Source organism: Apostichopus japonicus, chromosome 1, assembly GCF_037975245.1.
Source record: "Apostichopus japonicus isolate 1M-3 chromosome 1, ASM3797524v1, whole genome shotgun sequence".
Taxonomy (NCBI): Eukaryota; Metazoa; Echinodermata; class Holothuroidea; order Aspidochirotida; family Stichopodidae; genus Apostichopus; species Apostichopus japonicus.
In genome coordinates, this window is record NC_092561.1 from 17281670 (window position 1) to 17299478 (window position 17809).

Here is a 17809-nt window from a genome sequence, read left to right on the forward strand (position 1 = left end):
CGACACTGTAACAGTTATTCGACAAAAATATCCTGAACGAGAAAGGCAAAGGAAGAAGTTTCATCATGACAATGTTTCGGCTGTTGCTCTTTTTGCATCACTTCCTTGTTGCATTTGGTGAGTTTGTGAAACTGTTTTATCGTGTAACTTTAGAGGGTTGGTTGGGGTTAAATGTATACATACATATATATATATATATATATATATATACACACACACACACACACATATATATATATATATATATATATATATATATATATATATATAAACGATGGACGTTTTTACACCTACTAAATTTTAATGTCTAAAAATAATTCAACAATCAGCCGAAACAAAAATTTTGTGTTTCTTATAGTTAATGTTTGTAAAAAACGGTTTACAACGTAGTCTTTTCATACCCAAGTTTTCAAGAGTACATGCACAGATCTTTCGTAAAATATAACAATTTGTATACGTAATAGAAAACCTGTTATTGCTGTTATTGCTGTAGTGGATGTCTGATCACTACACTACTTTGCAGCCCAGCCACTTTTCTTGATGAATTTCCATATTTTAAAGGCATCGAAGACTCGCCCCAAACCGCGTGCCACCCTCTGAAAAAGTTAACTTTCTGTTGCATGCAAGGTAACTTTTGTTCGTGTCGCTACAAAACGCAGACAGTGATAAAACGTGATACCTTGTTATCTTTAGCTGGACCTGAGATGTCCACCGCTGTATCATTATACACTGTGCTGTGGGTATTGACCGCAGATGTATGTACTGACTGTACACTAGTGTCTAATTACCGACGGTAGCAAGCTGTGTGTGAATTTTCTGGGATCGATGGTGGTGTCTAACACTTCTGTTACACATCATTCTAAACAAGGTCAGATTACCGGCATTAGACGTTTCTTGTTGCGCGAGTCTTCACACCCTTTAACTGCATGGTTTTAACCTCGAAGATGTGAAATGAAATGTAAAATGCTGTCCGCAACATTGGATGTGTTTTAAAGTCTTTAATAGTACCTGCTATCGTAACTTTAGCACTGAATTTTATCTTGTATAGGTGGAAAGTTATTAATATAATATCCAGCATAGATAATTAATATTAGAATGACAACAGGTCGTTTACAGAAAATTCACCTACTTCACTGAAAAGCTACAGAACAACACACGTGAAACAACACTTTCAATAGAATGACTTCGCTAAGCTCTGACCAAAAGTAATGAACAGAAACCTCATGATAATCTATGATTTGACCTATGTCAACACTTGTTAACTTTTAAGAAAACAGTGTTCACATTTAAAAAAAGCATTAGGAATCATAACCAGAACTAGATGTACGGGGATTTTTCCTTAAGTAAACAACAAGGTACCGGTACGAACTATATTGATTGTATACAATCATTTCTTTTCACCCAGAAATCCACATTTGATCCAATCTACATTTAAGCCAAAAATCTTACACACAAACCTTCCGATTTCTTCCAAAGAGCTTTGTCTTCCGATTTCTTGCAAAGAGCTTTGTCAATAAGACAACACCGATAAAGTTTGTGATTTGTTTCAGCCTCAACTTTGCAGGATAGGCCATTATGTTGGAATTACTATCATATAACCTGTTCAAGAAAAATATCATAAAGAGAAAAATATTAAAATAAGAAGAGTCGTAATGGTATTATCCTGTTTCCAGTTTTTAATCGAACCTATATTACGGATTCTTAACAAAATAGACGATATTAAGGTAGCTATTTACAATGCTGTATTTATCAGTTGCCAGAAAGTTCATAAAATCCATTGTTCATTACCCAAAGTTACCTAGAATAAGATCCATCAGCCTGCCAAAGATATCATAGTTAACTGTTAATTAAATAAAACAAAAAACAAAGAGAGTAATACACGACTACACGGGCAGTGGGGATGTCACTTTGATTTCAGCGGACAACCGTATAACTGCCTCAAAACCACTCGAAAAAATGTCAAAATATCAAATTAACACTTTTCTTTACGAGTAAGTATTTGATATGAATACACCAGATATTAAAAGGCAAAACTTGGAGAAGGAGATATCGAAATTTTGCTCGAAATATCGAGAATAAAAATAGAAATTTTGGTCACCGTAGCACGATGCTAAAACTCTGCTGAGAAATAGTCACTAACCCCGTCGAGTTTGAAAACTTCGTACACCACTGCTATTAATTTTTAAACCTCAATGAACAGCACTTTGCACAAATTCCCTTTCTATGTGTGTAGTAAGTTTGTGAAACTTTGTTCGACTTCTATTCTTATTAATTAAATATTAAATTCTTGCGATGCAAGAATCTACGTATTGATGGAACTTAGTGTAAATTATTGACTTTAATCTCCTATAGAGAGTCACTTGTGATTTGTTGACAGAACCCAATATCAGGCTCACTGATTGGGCAATATAAATTTGAGCAATATAATGGCGATTGGGGGGGGGGGTGGTCGAACGTTTGACGTAGGTTTGCCAATAAACCAGAATTATACATTTTAAATTTGTAAATATAATAAATTTTACTCTGTCATATTAAATAAAAGTCATTGTTACTCTGTTAGTCGGATTAACACAATAGAAGAGTGTTGTGGCCTATGGAGATTGCTTCCGTTGTAGAGATTTGTAGACCTTCAGCTAAACATTTGAAAATTTGAAATAGTTGCTGGTACTAGAAGTAATCGAACGCCGCTCAGATGCAGTTTCCCAGTAACTTTTCTGTCCAAATTTCTATTAAAATGTAAAAAAAAATATATAGTCAGGATCTAGATATCTAATGAAATAACTGTTAATAGAAATAAATAATATAAATAAAGTCATAAGCCAAACGTGCAAAGGTTGGCAAATTTGTGCTATTATATTACAGACGATTAGTTACCGAGAATTTAATAAAGATGTTCTAGACATCCACGACTTTGGGTATATATAATCATGTAATCGGTATGTTCGGAAAACGAATTGCTAAACATGTCATATTAATGCAGAACGTTGATCGGGACCTTCATATAAAATAATTTTGGTAGTATTCTTCATAATGCTGGTTTATGTTATTATTTTAATAAAATATAAGACAGAAAGCAAGAAAGTAAGCAATAGTATTTCAGTGTCTCAGACGATCTGCATTGTCCTATGATCTTGTAATCAACAGTTATTCACTTGAAGCGTGTGTAGACTCAACCAAAAAGAAACGTCTCATGCCGGTAATTTGACCTAGTTTCGAATGCGGTGTAACAGGGGTGTTAAACACCACCATCGGTCCCAGAAAATACACACACAGCTTCCTACCGTCGGTAATTAGACACTAGTGTACAGTCAGTACATACAGCTGCGGTCAATACCCGCAGCACAGTGTACAAACGGTACAGCGATGGTCATCTCAGGTCCAGCTAAAGATAACAAGGTATCACGTTTCATTATTGTCTGCATTTTGTAGCGACACGAACAAAACGTCACTTGCAAGCAACAGAAAGTTAACTTTTTCATATGGCCGCACGCGGCTTTGGGCGAATCTTCAATGCATTTAATGTGTTATTTGTTTTCATAGTGTATGCTCGGGATTTTACCTGCCTGAGTAGTGATCCCCTGATAGATTCATCAGCGTCCTCTCACCTATTTGGAATCGGCCGTGACCAACCTCCTATCAAGTTTGAGCGTTACTCGCCTTACGGCGAACTGCAAGAGTTGACTGATGGGAACCAGACAATGATTGCAAATGATATCGAGAAAATGGAAATCCCACCTGGCACAGGACATCATACAGACACGAGGACAGGAGTGTTTGCTTGTACATCATCTACCAACGGCTCTGCCCAGATTTTGGTTATTAACCATAGAAAACATAGTAGTAAGTTGAACCAGTTTGTTTATCTAAAGACCCAGCTGCATGTTATTTGTCCGCCACTCTTGTTGGTAAATAGATGACCATGACAAAGTCATATTGTTTGCTTTCGTTGTTATGGCGCAAATATAATTCATATCAAGAGAGCCTATGGCAGTAGCTTTCAAAACTAATATCAACATTTAGTTATTAGACACTCTAAAGCACGAATGAGCATTTGAATGTTTTAACTGTCATTAACAAGCATTTATCGACAGTATAGCAACAATTTGTAGGCTCAGTTTGCTACATATTTCAGCAAACGTGTTGCTATCGAAGATTGGGTGAACACAATTTTCCATTTTGGCACATGAATTCACCAAACGCCGCCGTTGTGCAATTTCGTTTATAATTGTATTGACTGTCTGGCCTCTACAACGCTATGATACTGTTATATGTTTCAAAATAATCATTCAGTCAATACAAGGAATAAAATATCTCATACTTTGGTTAACTACGATGTTATCAATATATGGAACATTGTGTTTGAAGTATACGAGGTTTATAGTTTAGATGGAGATTGCGACATATTTTGTTTTGAAACTTCAAACCTTCAACGTCATTGATCAAGTGACTATTGACATTTTCTAACAATTGATACGTTTTAAAAAATCATTCAACCTTTTCACTAACACATTCCTTACTTCCTTGATATATGTGTCACCTTCAGTATTTTCGTCGGCATAATAGCTAAAATGATTTCAGCAATATTGCAATCCGCTCTGACTTGTGATCTTTAACATTAGGATACTATCATCCACGTACGCAATACATTCTCAAACATGCACTTACTAGTCAGGATTAAAATCCACCGCATGGCCAGCGATCACGAGTACGTGCTACTTTGTGACATTAGGGTCAAGCGATCTTTGGTCCTCTACATTAATCGACCAAGTGTCAATTTCCAATAGTTCGATATCGTACAGGACAATTTTGTCATTTCTGTATGCGTGTAATGCTATTTTTCCATTTGAAATCTACATCGGACCTTTGAACTTTCACTCGCTGACGTAGTTAGCCAATAAGGTACGCTATCCCATGCCGAGGCACATGCCCACCAACTTTAAAGTCTGTTGAAATGTCTGCATTACGGTTTAGAAGAATGAGTTCACCACATTCAATCACAAACACACACGCACACCTCAAACGCACGCACCCTTTCCATATTATTGTGGTACGTTACCATGGTGCCTCCTTTTCTTTAAAGAATTATACTGTTCTATGGATTCAACATCTTTGGGAACGCGTTTACACAATTAATATGTGAAATAAAGTAGTTATATCGATACTATACTTATTTAAATGTTCTTCTTCTTCCTCGCGCATTACTTTCTGATAGATGTTTTACCCGACGGATATGTCACAAAGACAGCAAGTGTGGGCGACACAGTCACTCTTCAAGTTATTTCACGATCAAACAAGATTAAATGGCGACATAATGGTCGAAAGGTTCTTCGATGGAAAGGAAGGGCAAGCGTTACTCTCTATAATGTGTCTATAGATGATGAAGGAATCTACGAGGCCTACACGTGTCTGCACAAGCCACACGCTTATATCCGATTGATCGTCAGACGTAAGCAATTCTAATGGCTAATTATCACAATATGTGTATGCCAGACTTTCACGTATTTATTTTGGTTATTGTTGATTATGTGTATTTTACAATTAGTAATTATATTTGCTTCCAAAATCTAGAACAGCTAGTTCCACCACTATTATTCATTTTGTCGAATATAAACAATTTCATTCATTCATTTTCAAGTATTGTTTCTCGACTTATGCTTAGAACACAATACTGATAAGCTGAAACTAAAATAACTGTAGTTAAAGGGCATACAAATTTTCATCTGCTTAAAACTGGATTAGTTTTGTCGATACCCGACATAAATGTTCTTTCTCTCAATAGGTTGTCCTCTGAACTTTGTTGGACATCAGTGTAACGATTACTGCGACTGTTACAATGGAGGTGTCTGTACAGACGAAGGAAAGTGCATTTGTCCACCAGGCTTTTCAGGGGCATTGTGTGATGGAGGTATTTTGGCAAATAGAGATAAGATTGTCTCATTTTATCATACAGAATCTATTTGCGTGATCGTAATGTAACTGCTGTATTTAGGTAATTTTTCTTAACCCTCACGTTTGTAGACAGAGAGAGAATGTGTCTCCGATGCATGGAATCACATACAATAATAATAATAATTTATTTTATGAAACGTAAAATCCACAAAAGTGCTCTAAAACGCTATGTAACAGTGAATAAAAATAAATAAATGACACAAAATATGTAGTAAAACTGCAGAATAAAATACAATATAAATGAGTATGAGGAATAAAAAGCATGCACGTTTGGGTTTGTTGGAGTACTGCATATGAAATATAATTGAATACACAGTTTATATATTACAGTAATACTGTCTAAATAGGTAGGTTTTCAGCTTCGACTTGAATGTTGTAAGACTAGAAACAGTTCTGAGTTCAGCTGGCAGCTTGTCTTGGTGATCGGCACCTCCAGACGACTCTGACCAGCAGACCGTAGGGCTAATAATCCAATGATCCATTTTGCAATGTTATATGTTTTACATCAAATATATTTAGAATGTAGATAGCCAAAACTTTAAGTTAAAAGTTAGAGTTTCAAGGTTTATAGGATTGTATAAAGTTCATGCTTTCTCACAAGACTTGAAAAACATTTAATCCCTGGTCATTGGTAACTTGTCATACTCACCCAACCAAGTGTGCACAACTCAAACAGGGGCTCTCGTGTCACTAGAGTGCGCCATATCAACGTGTCATCTGTATAAAGAAAGGAAATTGAGATAAAGTACCCTTGTCAATGTATAATCTGGCCAGGACTGGAAGTGGTAATCCTTAGATACATTTGAATACGATGCCCATTTAACCTGATTAAGGATAAAACAAAAATATATTTCCTGATTTGTCATTACATTATAAGTTCGTGGACCAGATTGCTTTGGAGAAGACTGCCAGTTTAGCTGCTCGGATCAGCCTCTCTCTGAAGAAGGATTTGAAGGAAGCTGTGGTGGCGAATTATTTTGTCTCCCTGATCCATACGGATGCTCTTGCTATCCTGGATTTCACGGCTTAGGGTGCACAGAGGGTAATAAATTCCAGCACTCAAATCGTGTACAAACATATTTTCTCCGGAAGTTTCAATATAATTTACGATTGACATCGAACAGTTATTACCACAAATCAAATAAAACCATATTTTAGAAGAATCTACTTATTACAAGCTTTTCCTTTTTATTCAATAAGTTGAATATTTAGGCTTAATCCTCCAAAAAATTAACATAAAAGTTTTACTTTTGCCTGGATAGACGTATGTAGGAAAATTCTTTGCTAAAACCCAAGACAACATCTGAGCGCCTGGAATTGATTGTAAATGTATCATTGTTAAAAGAAGGTTACTCTCTCCTTAAATCTTTCTGCTTTGTTTATTATCCATTGCTTAAAAAGACATAGATACATGAATTTACATTTTTGATGACAGAATGTGAGCCAGGTACATTTGGAGCAGACTGTCTTCAGACGTGCCACTGTTCCGAAGGATCTACATGCGACAATAAAATGGGCACCTGCTCCCCGGCAATATGCGAAGAAGGATGGACTGGCGAAAATTGTAACGGTAAGAAGTTACAATATTACACTCGTGCTTTCTACTCGTGTCTTTAGAAATCAAAATGTGAAACAAGCATATAGTGTAATTATCTAAATTGTGGGATTTAATGTGTATGTGTGTGGCGTGAGTATGTGGGTTCTTCCTTCAGTTACGTGGTTAATGTGCTTTCCTTCAAGACCTACTGCAGAAGCGTAACCTCAAAGAATTCATGTTCATGAATAAGAACTACGCATGTCAGAAGGAACGTTCTAAATGCATGACTGATATCTCAATTCAACTATTCGTTGGGTTTCCTTAAACAAATTCATAAGACTTATTCTACCACCATTTTATATACTTTCTATTCGAATACTTCTCTTTACCGATACAAATGTTAAACCATGTAATAAATGCACTGGGTTAACACCTACATTGCTAGCCAATCTTTATTACCTCTTCCAACACATCGCTCTATAGTGGTGAATTGATGTTGATAAAGTAATGTTCTCATGTTTAAACCCTTTCATAATTTTTCAGAGAGAATCAGTTGCAGACATGAACCATGTTTGAACGGCGGGACATGTGAAACAAACTTTGGATTTGAAGGATATAATTGCAACTGTCCTGTTGGTTTCATCGGTTTTAACTGTGAATTAATTGGTAAGTATTTGCTGAGCAAGTATCCACAGGAGGTCGAGAACCAGGTCAGTCGACCTCATACATTAACGGGACATACATGGAAATGAGAAATTATTAGTTTCATCAGGTACCGAGACAACATCACTCCGACCCATGTGCGGATTTACCTGCTGGCTTATTGGATCGAAACTGGTGGGTCGTTGGGTACCCATCGCGGAAGATGCAGAAGATGCAGAGTTTCCAAACATCGTGCTCGATTTAAAACAGCATTTTGCGTCCTTTTCTATGCATGTTTTTTCTCAACCTCACTGATTCCACGATACCATAACGACATACATAACTAGCTTATCTATTCAAATCTTACTTCAAATGGTGGCATAAAAGTCGAAAAATTTACACATTTCAACTCGAAAATATTTTCCGTTGGGATCCAAATAAACCTCGCCCATAATATGAATATTTAAAAGCTACGAACGTCATTAGCCAGTACGTAATACGACACCATGCTTGATTGTGTAGATTGTCTATGGCAGTTGTACCAGGGAGCTAATAGAGTCCAGCTCGCTGGTTGTACCAAGTTACCATCTCGACGTTTTGAATCTATTTTTAGCAACGGCTCATAATTTAACCTGCATCTCTGAGTGGTTGAATTCAAACAAGTTGGTTGGGTGAACTGTATGCGATTATTATTAAATGTGTAATTTATCGGTGGACACTTTTCTCATTATTTGCAAATGTCCTCAATTACTTGCCAATTCACGCTTTTGACAGGGAAAACTTGGCTAATATCTGAGTTTGCTGTTTCGTGATTGATATATGTAAAAAACTCGATAAACTTGTCAAAAAAGTGGAAAACGGCGAAAAAACACAAAATGCTGCTTAAGGACACACCGCCTACGTTTGGATCCCGTGTCCCGTAAGCGTTCTGTGACTCCTCTTGTCATGCCTGATTATGTTATACCAGGTACAAGCCTAGAGAAGGGGTGCATATAATCAACTTCAATACGATATGATGCGACACATATGTTCTAGGTCAGATTACCGGCATTAGACGTTTCTTTTTGCGCGAGTCTTCACACCCTTTAATGTTACTCCGCTCTAATGTTATTCCGCTTGACATGTTAACCAGGTACTTGCTCCTGTCAGGGAACCTGCAATCTGGAAGAGAACTTGATCAATACACCTAACTACCCGGCAGAGTATGGCAATTTTGAAAATTGTTCGTATCAATTCTCCGTACCGGCTGGGTATTTTGTCAATGTTACATTCCTGGCTTTCGACTTGGAATCCCCCTGTTCTTATGATAAACTTGTGGTAAGTTTGTTGCCATGGAGATTGATTGCTTACAATAATTAACCCTGAAACATGTCAGCAAGAGGGGATGGGGGGGGGGTATCATATCTAAACAAATTGTTTTTTGTTGTTGTCGTTGACCACTTTTGAGGCCGAAAAAACAATTTCTCTTATAACACTTAACATCTCATATTAGATTTTGAACGTTTGGCTTTCTTAAAGAAGCCATCATCATCAATGAATTCTAGCTTTAAAGACAAAATGTTCATTCTACATGTATAGTAGCCCTTATATTTCAAGCGGAATATCTTGGCAAATCTGAACATTTATAGAGACAGCACTAGCACTGAAATATTTATTATGTAATATGACATCGATACTACAATTCTGCCAAAAAGTAATCTTGTGAGAGTGAATAAAAAAATTGAAATTGAAAAGGATAACAAAGCACCAAATAGATATAATGCACACTAACCTAATTAATAACTACCTTAAATAGTAATTACCTAATTGATAACTTATTGCAGATTTTTGATGGTACAGACAACATGGCTCCAGAAATTGCTGAACTATGTGGACCCATCCTTCCTAATCCTGTTTTCACGACCGGACGTGACGTGTACATGGAATTTACGACAGATGAGACTGTTACTCATACAGGATTTTTGGCGGCAATAACAGCTACAAACATAGGTAAATCGAGAGAGGAAAGAAAAATTGAACTGATTTTGGAAGCTATATTTCTCGCTTATAGGAAAGCTATGGTGACGGGAGGGAGAGGGTGGGTTTGGGAAGGTCGTGGCGAGAGGGGGGGGGTAATAATAGATTGAAAACATTTTACTTTGTTAATAAATATAATGGGGTAATGATATAAACATAAACTGACTGGAAAACTCATACAGAACGAGATATCTTCTGTTTTGGAAGGGAACAGAGGTTTATTTTTCTTTCCCTTAGGTCACAGGTTTGAATTTCTTACTAGAGAAATGAAAACATATTTACTCTCTCGAAACTTGTCTTTTTCATTATTTTGTAACAAATCCATTTTCCTTATCCTCTATAGTTAATAATAATTAAAATTAAACTATGTATATATATATATATATATATATATATATATATAAATATAAATATATTATTATTATATTTTCAACAGTTGCTACGCCACCTCCTCCAACTAGCCTTGGACCGAATACCCAGACGATACCGTCTCTTTACTATTGTGATAACTTTTACACCGATCCTGCTAATGATCAAGTAACTTCACCAAACTGGCCCAGTAATTATTCTTCTAATGCTGATTGTGGCAATACCATCCAAGCACCACAGGGAAGCACCATTACACTAACATTCCTGGCATTTGAACTTGAGGGGGGTGGTACCGATTGTCCGTACGATACTGTTACGGTAAGTCATTAATTCCAATTGGTTAGATTTCAAGCTGATTCGCGACTCTCGAATTAATGAGATTCAAATGTTGTCAAAGGTTATTTGTCCCTAGAGAAATATGGAAACTGTAATCAAACTTTACATCTCATTTCAACATTAACCTAAGTGAGTGTTAGGGACGTTGGTATGACGTCAGTCCCTTAGCCACTTATAACTCAGAGTCGGTCAAGTTTAAGGGATGGCAATAGTTCAATTACCACAGTGATTGTTATGGACGTTGGTATCACTTCAGTCCCGTAGCCACCTATAACTCAGAGTCAGTCCGGTTTAAGGGATTACAGTAGGCACATAAGTCAATTTAATTTGTTATAGACATTGAAAACAGCAAATATCACACTTGGTTGATTTTCAATACCAGCTTTTGAGAAATTAACCTGTATGTAACACTTATCACACTGCCATAAAAAAATCGAGAGGAATCGAAACACATGATTTACTAATAAAAGAACAATAAAATATAAGTATGTACGTAATGCATATTACTCCCCCTTGGGGTTGGTGAAATAGTTGAACAAATGAAGAAAATGCGTTAAAGACTTCGTTTCTGACACTTACCATACCTATATAGCTAACAAACTTTAAGGTCACCAGCATCATTTTTTCCAATTATGATAACTAAACGAGATGACAACGTAGAAATGCAGACTAATGTCATCTTCTGAGTTTGAAACATGATTGAGTCATCAATAAATAATTTTCATAATTCAAAAACGAGTCAATTGAATTTCGTCACTGTCGTTGGTAACTCACAAAATAGTAAACATCCATTTCCATTGATTTGTGTATAGAAACCAGAGAATGAGAAATCTGATTTTCCCTTCAAGTTCGGTTTTTTTCTTCTTCACACATTCTGAAGCTGTTTATTTCCTTATTTTTTCCTCAACTTGACAGATTTACGAAGGTAATTCTGTCCAAGATCCAATACTTGCAGGACCTTTCTGTGGTGACGAAGTCATTCCATCGAACGTGACGTCAACGGGTAACCTGATGTATGTGCACTTCGTGTCAGATTATTCTGTCCAAAATCCCGGTTTTCGGGCTACGTTTGAATTTATGTAATTAGTGAGCGTTTGTCATCAAGGAGTCCATTCTAAAAACGTGACGAATCTTATTTCTTTTTCTCAATAAACAGTAATGTTAACATATACATCCATAGATTGACCTCACATACAATATGGCGTTGGACTGAAGTAGTGGAAGCGCCAAGCTTTTTGTCTGTGTGACAAGTGTCGACTACCAATGGAAAATCCTCGATTTTTTTAAAAACGAGTAAATTCTTTACAAATACCGCGCAACTGTGGAACCTCACTTTTAAGTTTTAGTAACTATGCCTTCAGCATTTCTGTATCAAATAGAGATCTGTACCAGACACTATTAATAAAACTATATGCCATGAATCCAAAAGATAGATTTTTAAATATAAAAGTTGTGATTAAGGGGAAACGTCGTTAATAGGTATAGGCCTAGTCCATGACCTTATACTTCGATATGGTTATTACAAGAAAGTGGAACTATGGATGTTGCGTCCTATGTCTCACAGCTCATTTTCTCTGTTTATAACTGTATTAAAGGTTATATACTGTACAATATAGTGAGTAACTCACTTTAACAACTGTAACACACAGTATTGTCTGAGAGCAACGCAGTGTTGTGACTTAACCTCCGTACTGCAAAGTGCAACTCAAATCAGAACTATAGATACTGTAATTATATACACTACCGTACTTACTGTGGTGCGGTATTTATACCACAGCATTAAACCTTATATTAACCCGGTGCTGTGGTCGACTAGATAAAGGGTGGGTCTTCTCATCCAAGAGCAATCTATGGTTTCCCCATCTGAAATGACTTTTCTAAATTGAATAGATTCCAAATTTCAGTTATAATGTTGAATTGGAAGCTTCCCCCCCCCCCCCTCGACGTATAAGTTGTAATCCATATGAAATTTCTTGTCGCTTATGCGTCGTAAAAATAGCTGCTAATTATATTATTATCATTTATTATTATAATAATTTGAAGTGCTTATAGGTACATCGTGTTTGTCTTTTGTCTAATTTCAACCGTTTCATATTAGAGAAGTATCATAGTTCCTATGCTCATATGACGTAATGCTAGATAACCCCACGTAAAAATGGCCGATCGTGACAATAAAATATTTAAAAAAATGGCGAATGTCAATACATTTTAAGAACCTTTTGATGCTAGGTAGCGATCCACATAATATTGATCCCTGATATGGTAGGAACTGAACGTATGCTGATCCTTACCCCACCACTCTCACACCCATTTTCGACCATCCTGTACCATATGAAAATGGAAACAACTCAGCCCCATTCAATCACCATGCTTGTATCACGCATCGGATGTATGATCATTAGTCTGTGACCAATGTGATTATGCAATGTGTAAATGTTCATTTTATACATTTACTTGTAACCGCATGTCAGGAGCGTTAAGATTGGCTGGACGTATTGTGTTATTCCTTCGCCTCCCACGTGTGAGATGTAAAACTTTCTGCTCTTATCAAAGAAGTTGGGATCTCCGTTTGTCAATAGCCTCTTGATTCTCGTAACTATTGAATCAATTTTACTGATCGAATAAATAAGACAAATAAATGTACGGCTTCTGAACTGAGTTTGTGTTGTTTATTTAGTTTCCTAATTGATACGATAGGATCGATACTTACGAAGTCATACCGACAAGTCTTACCTAAGAACACAGTAACTATGTTTACTTTACGATAGAGAGTACGAACGAACTTTGACCCTTCGTAGGGAGGCAAGAAGCTGGGGCACGCGTGCAGGAGTCTATTTGGGCTCGCTGTGGGCGCTGGTCAGAGTTTGAGGCACAACGACATGGTATATAGGTACAAGTCGTTTGTGTAAAAAAAAAACTAGCTGAAGTTAGGTAATTGTTTGTGTTAGCAAGACTGATCGCATCCTTTGTCGCATCCAATTCCCCGCTTTAGGTTCAATAGCATGCATACCTAGTAAATAACTGTTCAGTCGAAGCTCTTCTTCGTGATGAAGGAATGAACTCCATCTGTGGATTTTAAAGATGATTGTCTTCAATTGATACTTCTTTTGCATTTAAAATGCTAGTCATCGTTATTTCTGTAATAGTGGACGAACGCATTTTGGAAGAAAGAGGTCTTTGCTTTGTCTTTTCAACATGGCCGCGCAGGCTGCGTCAGAGAATGAATAACTTACATCCATACATTATAATGGAAAGTATGAATAATCATATATACAGTGTTGTCAGTCATTGTGAGTTAATAGTTTAAGAATAGACGAATAATTCATCAATTCGTAAATCATGTATACGTCTTTTTTTCATGATTTTGACAATTTCGTTGCTACGTATTGAATTCTGAGTCCATTTGAGTTCTCATTAACGTGTTGAGATAACAGACCACGCGTCTCAATTGGTATTACGTTAGCTCGATACAGACGTGTGACGAAACGCGGCAAGGTCAGTACACTCGGATACACACAATGACGGGAAACGTAAGCCAATTAATGTTGTGAAATTTTAAGATATTTTAAAAATAACGTGTAATTAGATCATTATTAGAGTTATCTCTGACCGGTAAATCCTTTATTTCACAAGCACTTTACTTGGAAACTATAATATTGCTAATTATTTGTTTTGTTTTTTCATTTCTCTTCATTTATGAAAATAAAATAGACTTCTCAGAGCTGCAAATCTATAACCCTGCCTTCAGTGTTATGTTTGAGATATTTCTGGTGTGTTTTCTCATCCACATACGTCATAGATAACTTGCGAACAATTAAAGCGGAACATAATCAGTTCTTAGAATTCTCATTTTCATTTCATTTCGCTTCAGTGGTGAAAGAAGATATGAATTATATCTAACGTGCTTACTAATACCAATTAGTCATTTCATTGTTTTGTATGATTAATACTTTAACACTGTAATGATATCTTCCACATGGAAATAGATTTTGTTTAGCTGGTAGAGGAACTGTTTCAAGAGAAGCATCCTTGTTACATACGCCGATGATGATGATGATGATGATGATTGGGTTTCAGGCTCCTTTAAATTATTCGAAATAATTTTATCGTTTCATGTCCCATCAAATGTTGTCATCTTGGAATACACTAACCTTTGACTTGATAGTAACTGCCCAGTATACAAACGTACGTCCGTGTAGTACCTATTTTGTTTTTAAGTACGTAAGTTGTGTAACAAATTATATTCCGATGACATTCTCAATAACGCGACATTATCTGCTAACAATACTGACGTAACAAGTTAATCAAGTTTTACACCCCCCCCCCCAAAAAAAAGTTTAAATGTATATGAAATTCCTGCGTGCTCTTAAAACTTGTAACAGGATGAACGAATGTTATACGTCGAGAACAAGATGTGTCTTGAACAAAAAATGTAAATCTATCATCAACTTTCTGAGCTATTTTATTTCAATGGACAAGAGCAAAGGGGTTCATGGCTTGAACGAGATTCGAGCCAGTTTCTGACGAAAATGGACATATCACATTTTATGAGTTCGACACATATATGTTGCGATACCATCACCATGTATTTTACTATCACTGGCAAATGGTGACTTCATTTGAATATTAATTATGTGACTAAGTAGAACCCTATCAGTTTTTCACAACTCATCATAGTACCACAAATACAACAGTGCAATTGCCATGTTAACATATTTTGCTTAAAGCATGACTTTTAGGCACACTACTCATTTTAAGATGTTGCAGACTGCTAAAACCCACTGCTATCAGTCCATGTTGTACATCCATAACACTTTTAAGTTTTAAGACGTGAACATTTAAACAGCTTCCTCAAATGACTGGACTTTTGAGTCTAATACACAGACCAATAAGTCAGTACCTCACAAGCAACACAAAACTTAATAGGAAAAGATTAAATATTTATGGCCTCAAATTACATGTAGTACAATTTTTCAAGGACAACTGGTGTTGAATGTCATCCAGGAGTGTCGTTAATTCGTAAAATAGCCTGACGTTGTTGAGTTACTACAATTTATCAATTTGATAAATTTTTAATACATTACATACATTATTATTAACATTAACATTTAGGCCTGCACTGAGGAGCCAACGTTATCATCAAACACGTTTATTGAAAGACAAGGCTGGACCCGTGGCAGTGAAGAGATATTTTACACCCAGAACACCAGAATGACGCTACTTATAATTTTAATTATATTATTATAATTATAATTGTACTTAGATATTGTTATTAATGTTATGAACATGGAGTTAAAGTTAAACTGACAAGGGCATGATCAATGTGAGAATAATTCTGGTAATGCTGAACCAAAGAAGTCTTGCATGCTGAAGCCAAATTGCTGAGTCCGACATGAATAATCTTTGGGCCTCCAAGCTTGCTTATCAGAACCAACCATACATTGTCTTGCTTAACCTTGTCCGGTTTAACACCCCAGATGACTTTCTCTGAACCTTACAAACACAATAATATGGTTGATTGAGAAGCACCTGGAAGTTGACAACAAGTTGACTCAAAGCAAACGATGTAAGAAGGCGATTCTTCCTAACAGGGGTAAGATATCTAGTCTTCCAGGTGTTCAGTTGGTTTTAAAGGCGGGAAAGCTTGGAGTTAAATGGGAAAAGATAGTCCCCTTATTGGTGAGAGTAACACCTGATAGCTTAATAGAACCATTATTAAAAGATAAATTCGGATAATTTTCTTTTTACGAAGTCGGACGTCTTAGCAATGAAAGGCACTAAAAGGTAGAGAGCAAAGACTTTCTGTAATTGGTCTTCAAGCTTGAAGAAATTAATTACTTAATGTTCATCGTCGTAATTATTAATTAATAATTACGACGATGAAAATTGACAGTTTCTTCCATAGACTCAAGACATCTTAAAACATTTTCGTGCCAGCCGTATATTGCAGAAGCTTTAGTTCTCAATGTAGATATTAATACCCTTAATGTGAGCATTGTTACAAGTTCTCATAGTAACATACGAATACATGACTTAAGAGCTCACCTAAGAAATTAACTCTAAAAAACCTAATTCCTTTATTTCCCGTGATGGATCCCCTAGTACCCATACATCATCCGCATCATTTATAGCCATGATTACCGTTGTTATGGTAACCAATAGAAAACTAATAGCTCGCATTAGCTGACTGACTACACTATTTGACGAAACGTTCCCTTCATTGGTACATTGTATTTGCAATGATGGGATCGTCAATTTTGTCCATTTCACAATTATTACGGTAAAATACTTCTGGTTCTGTAAATTGAAATGTTGCATTTCTTATAGATATTACAGTTAGTGGAAATCATACCATGTAACCCTAGCTCCCACTTGGGCAGTAAGATGGTTAAATATATATAACAGTTTATGAAAGTTAAATACCATGACAATACTAATGGATTACAAAGTAACCGTGCTATCTACTTACGTATTCTTTTTCTCTTCTTTCGTTTTAAATTCAGTTCCTCTTTCTGTAAGCACATACTTGATTGTTTCGAATAAGCCGGAATTTGATATTTGATATAATAATGATATGATTCTACCACGCCGATATCGCTACTTATTACTTTCTGTCTATATTAATTACTAATTCTTAACTGTGTAGTATTACTCTTTAAATGCGAATAGTCTCTTTATTGTCTTTAATTGCTGGCTAATTACTAATTTTCTAATTACAAACTCTTTTATTACTAACTGTCTAATAACTGACTAATTTATCAACTTTGTAATTTTGCTTAATATGTTATCTGGATATAATGAATCTGGTGCATTGCCGCGAGCATCGTGTAGTGGCAATGATCCCTACACAGACAAAGTGAATTTGAGAATGTGAAATGTAAACTTTAAACAAATGCACTGTGTTGTAGGGACCGAGTGAGAGAGAGAGAGAGCGAGAGAGGACATGTGTACACTCCAGGG

The 17809-nt window shown here is 36.1% G+C and overlaps 1 protein-coding gene across 1 annotated transcript; it reads left to right on the forward strand.

Annotated features, from left to right (window-relative positions):
• Positions 1 to 13497, forward strand: LOC139969396 (uncharacterized). Its single transcript, XM_071974326.1, has 11 exons — positions 1 to 117; positions 3541 to 3840; positions 5213 to 5446; positions 5780 to 5905; positions 6827 to 6991; positions 7385 to 7519; positions 8030 to 8152; positions 9261 to 9445; positions 9952 to 10117; positions 10581 to 10831; positions 11765 to 13497. The coding sequence occupies exons 1-11, from the start codon at positions 66 to 68 to the stop codon at positions 11930 to 11932; spliced, it is 1905 nt and encodes a 634-aa protein (XP_071830427.1). The 5' UTR covers positions 1 to 65; the 3' UTR covers positions 11933 to 13497.
• Positions 13498 to 17809: the final 4312 nt, after the last annotated feature.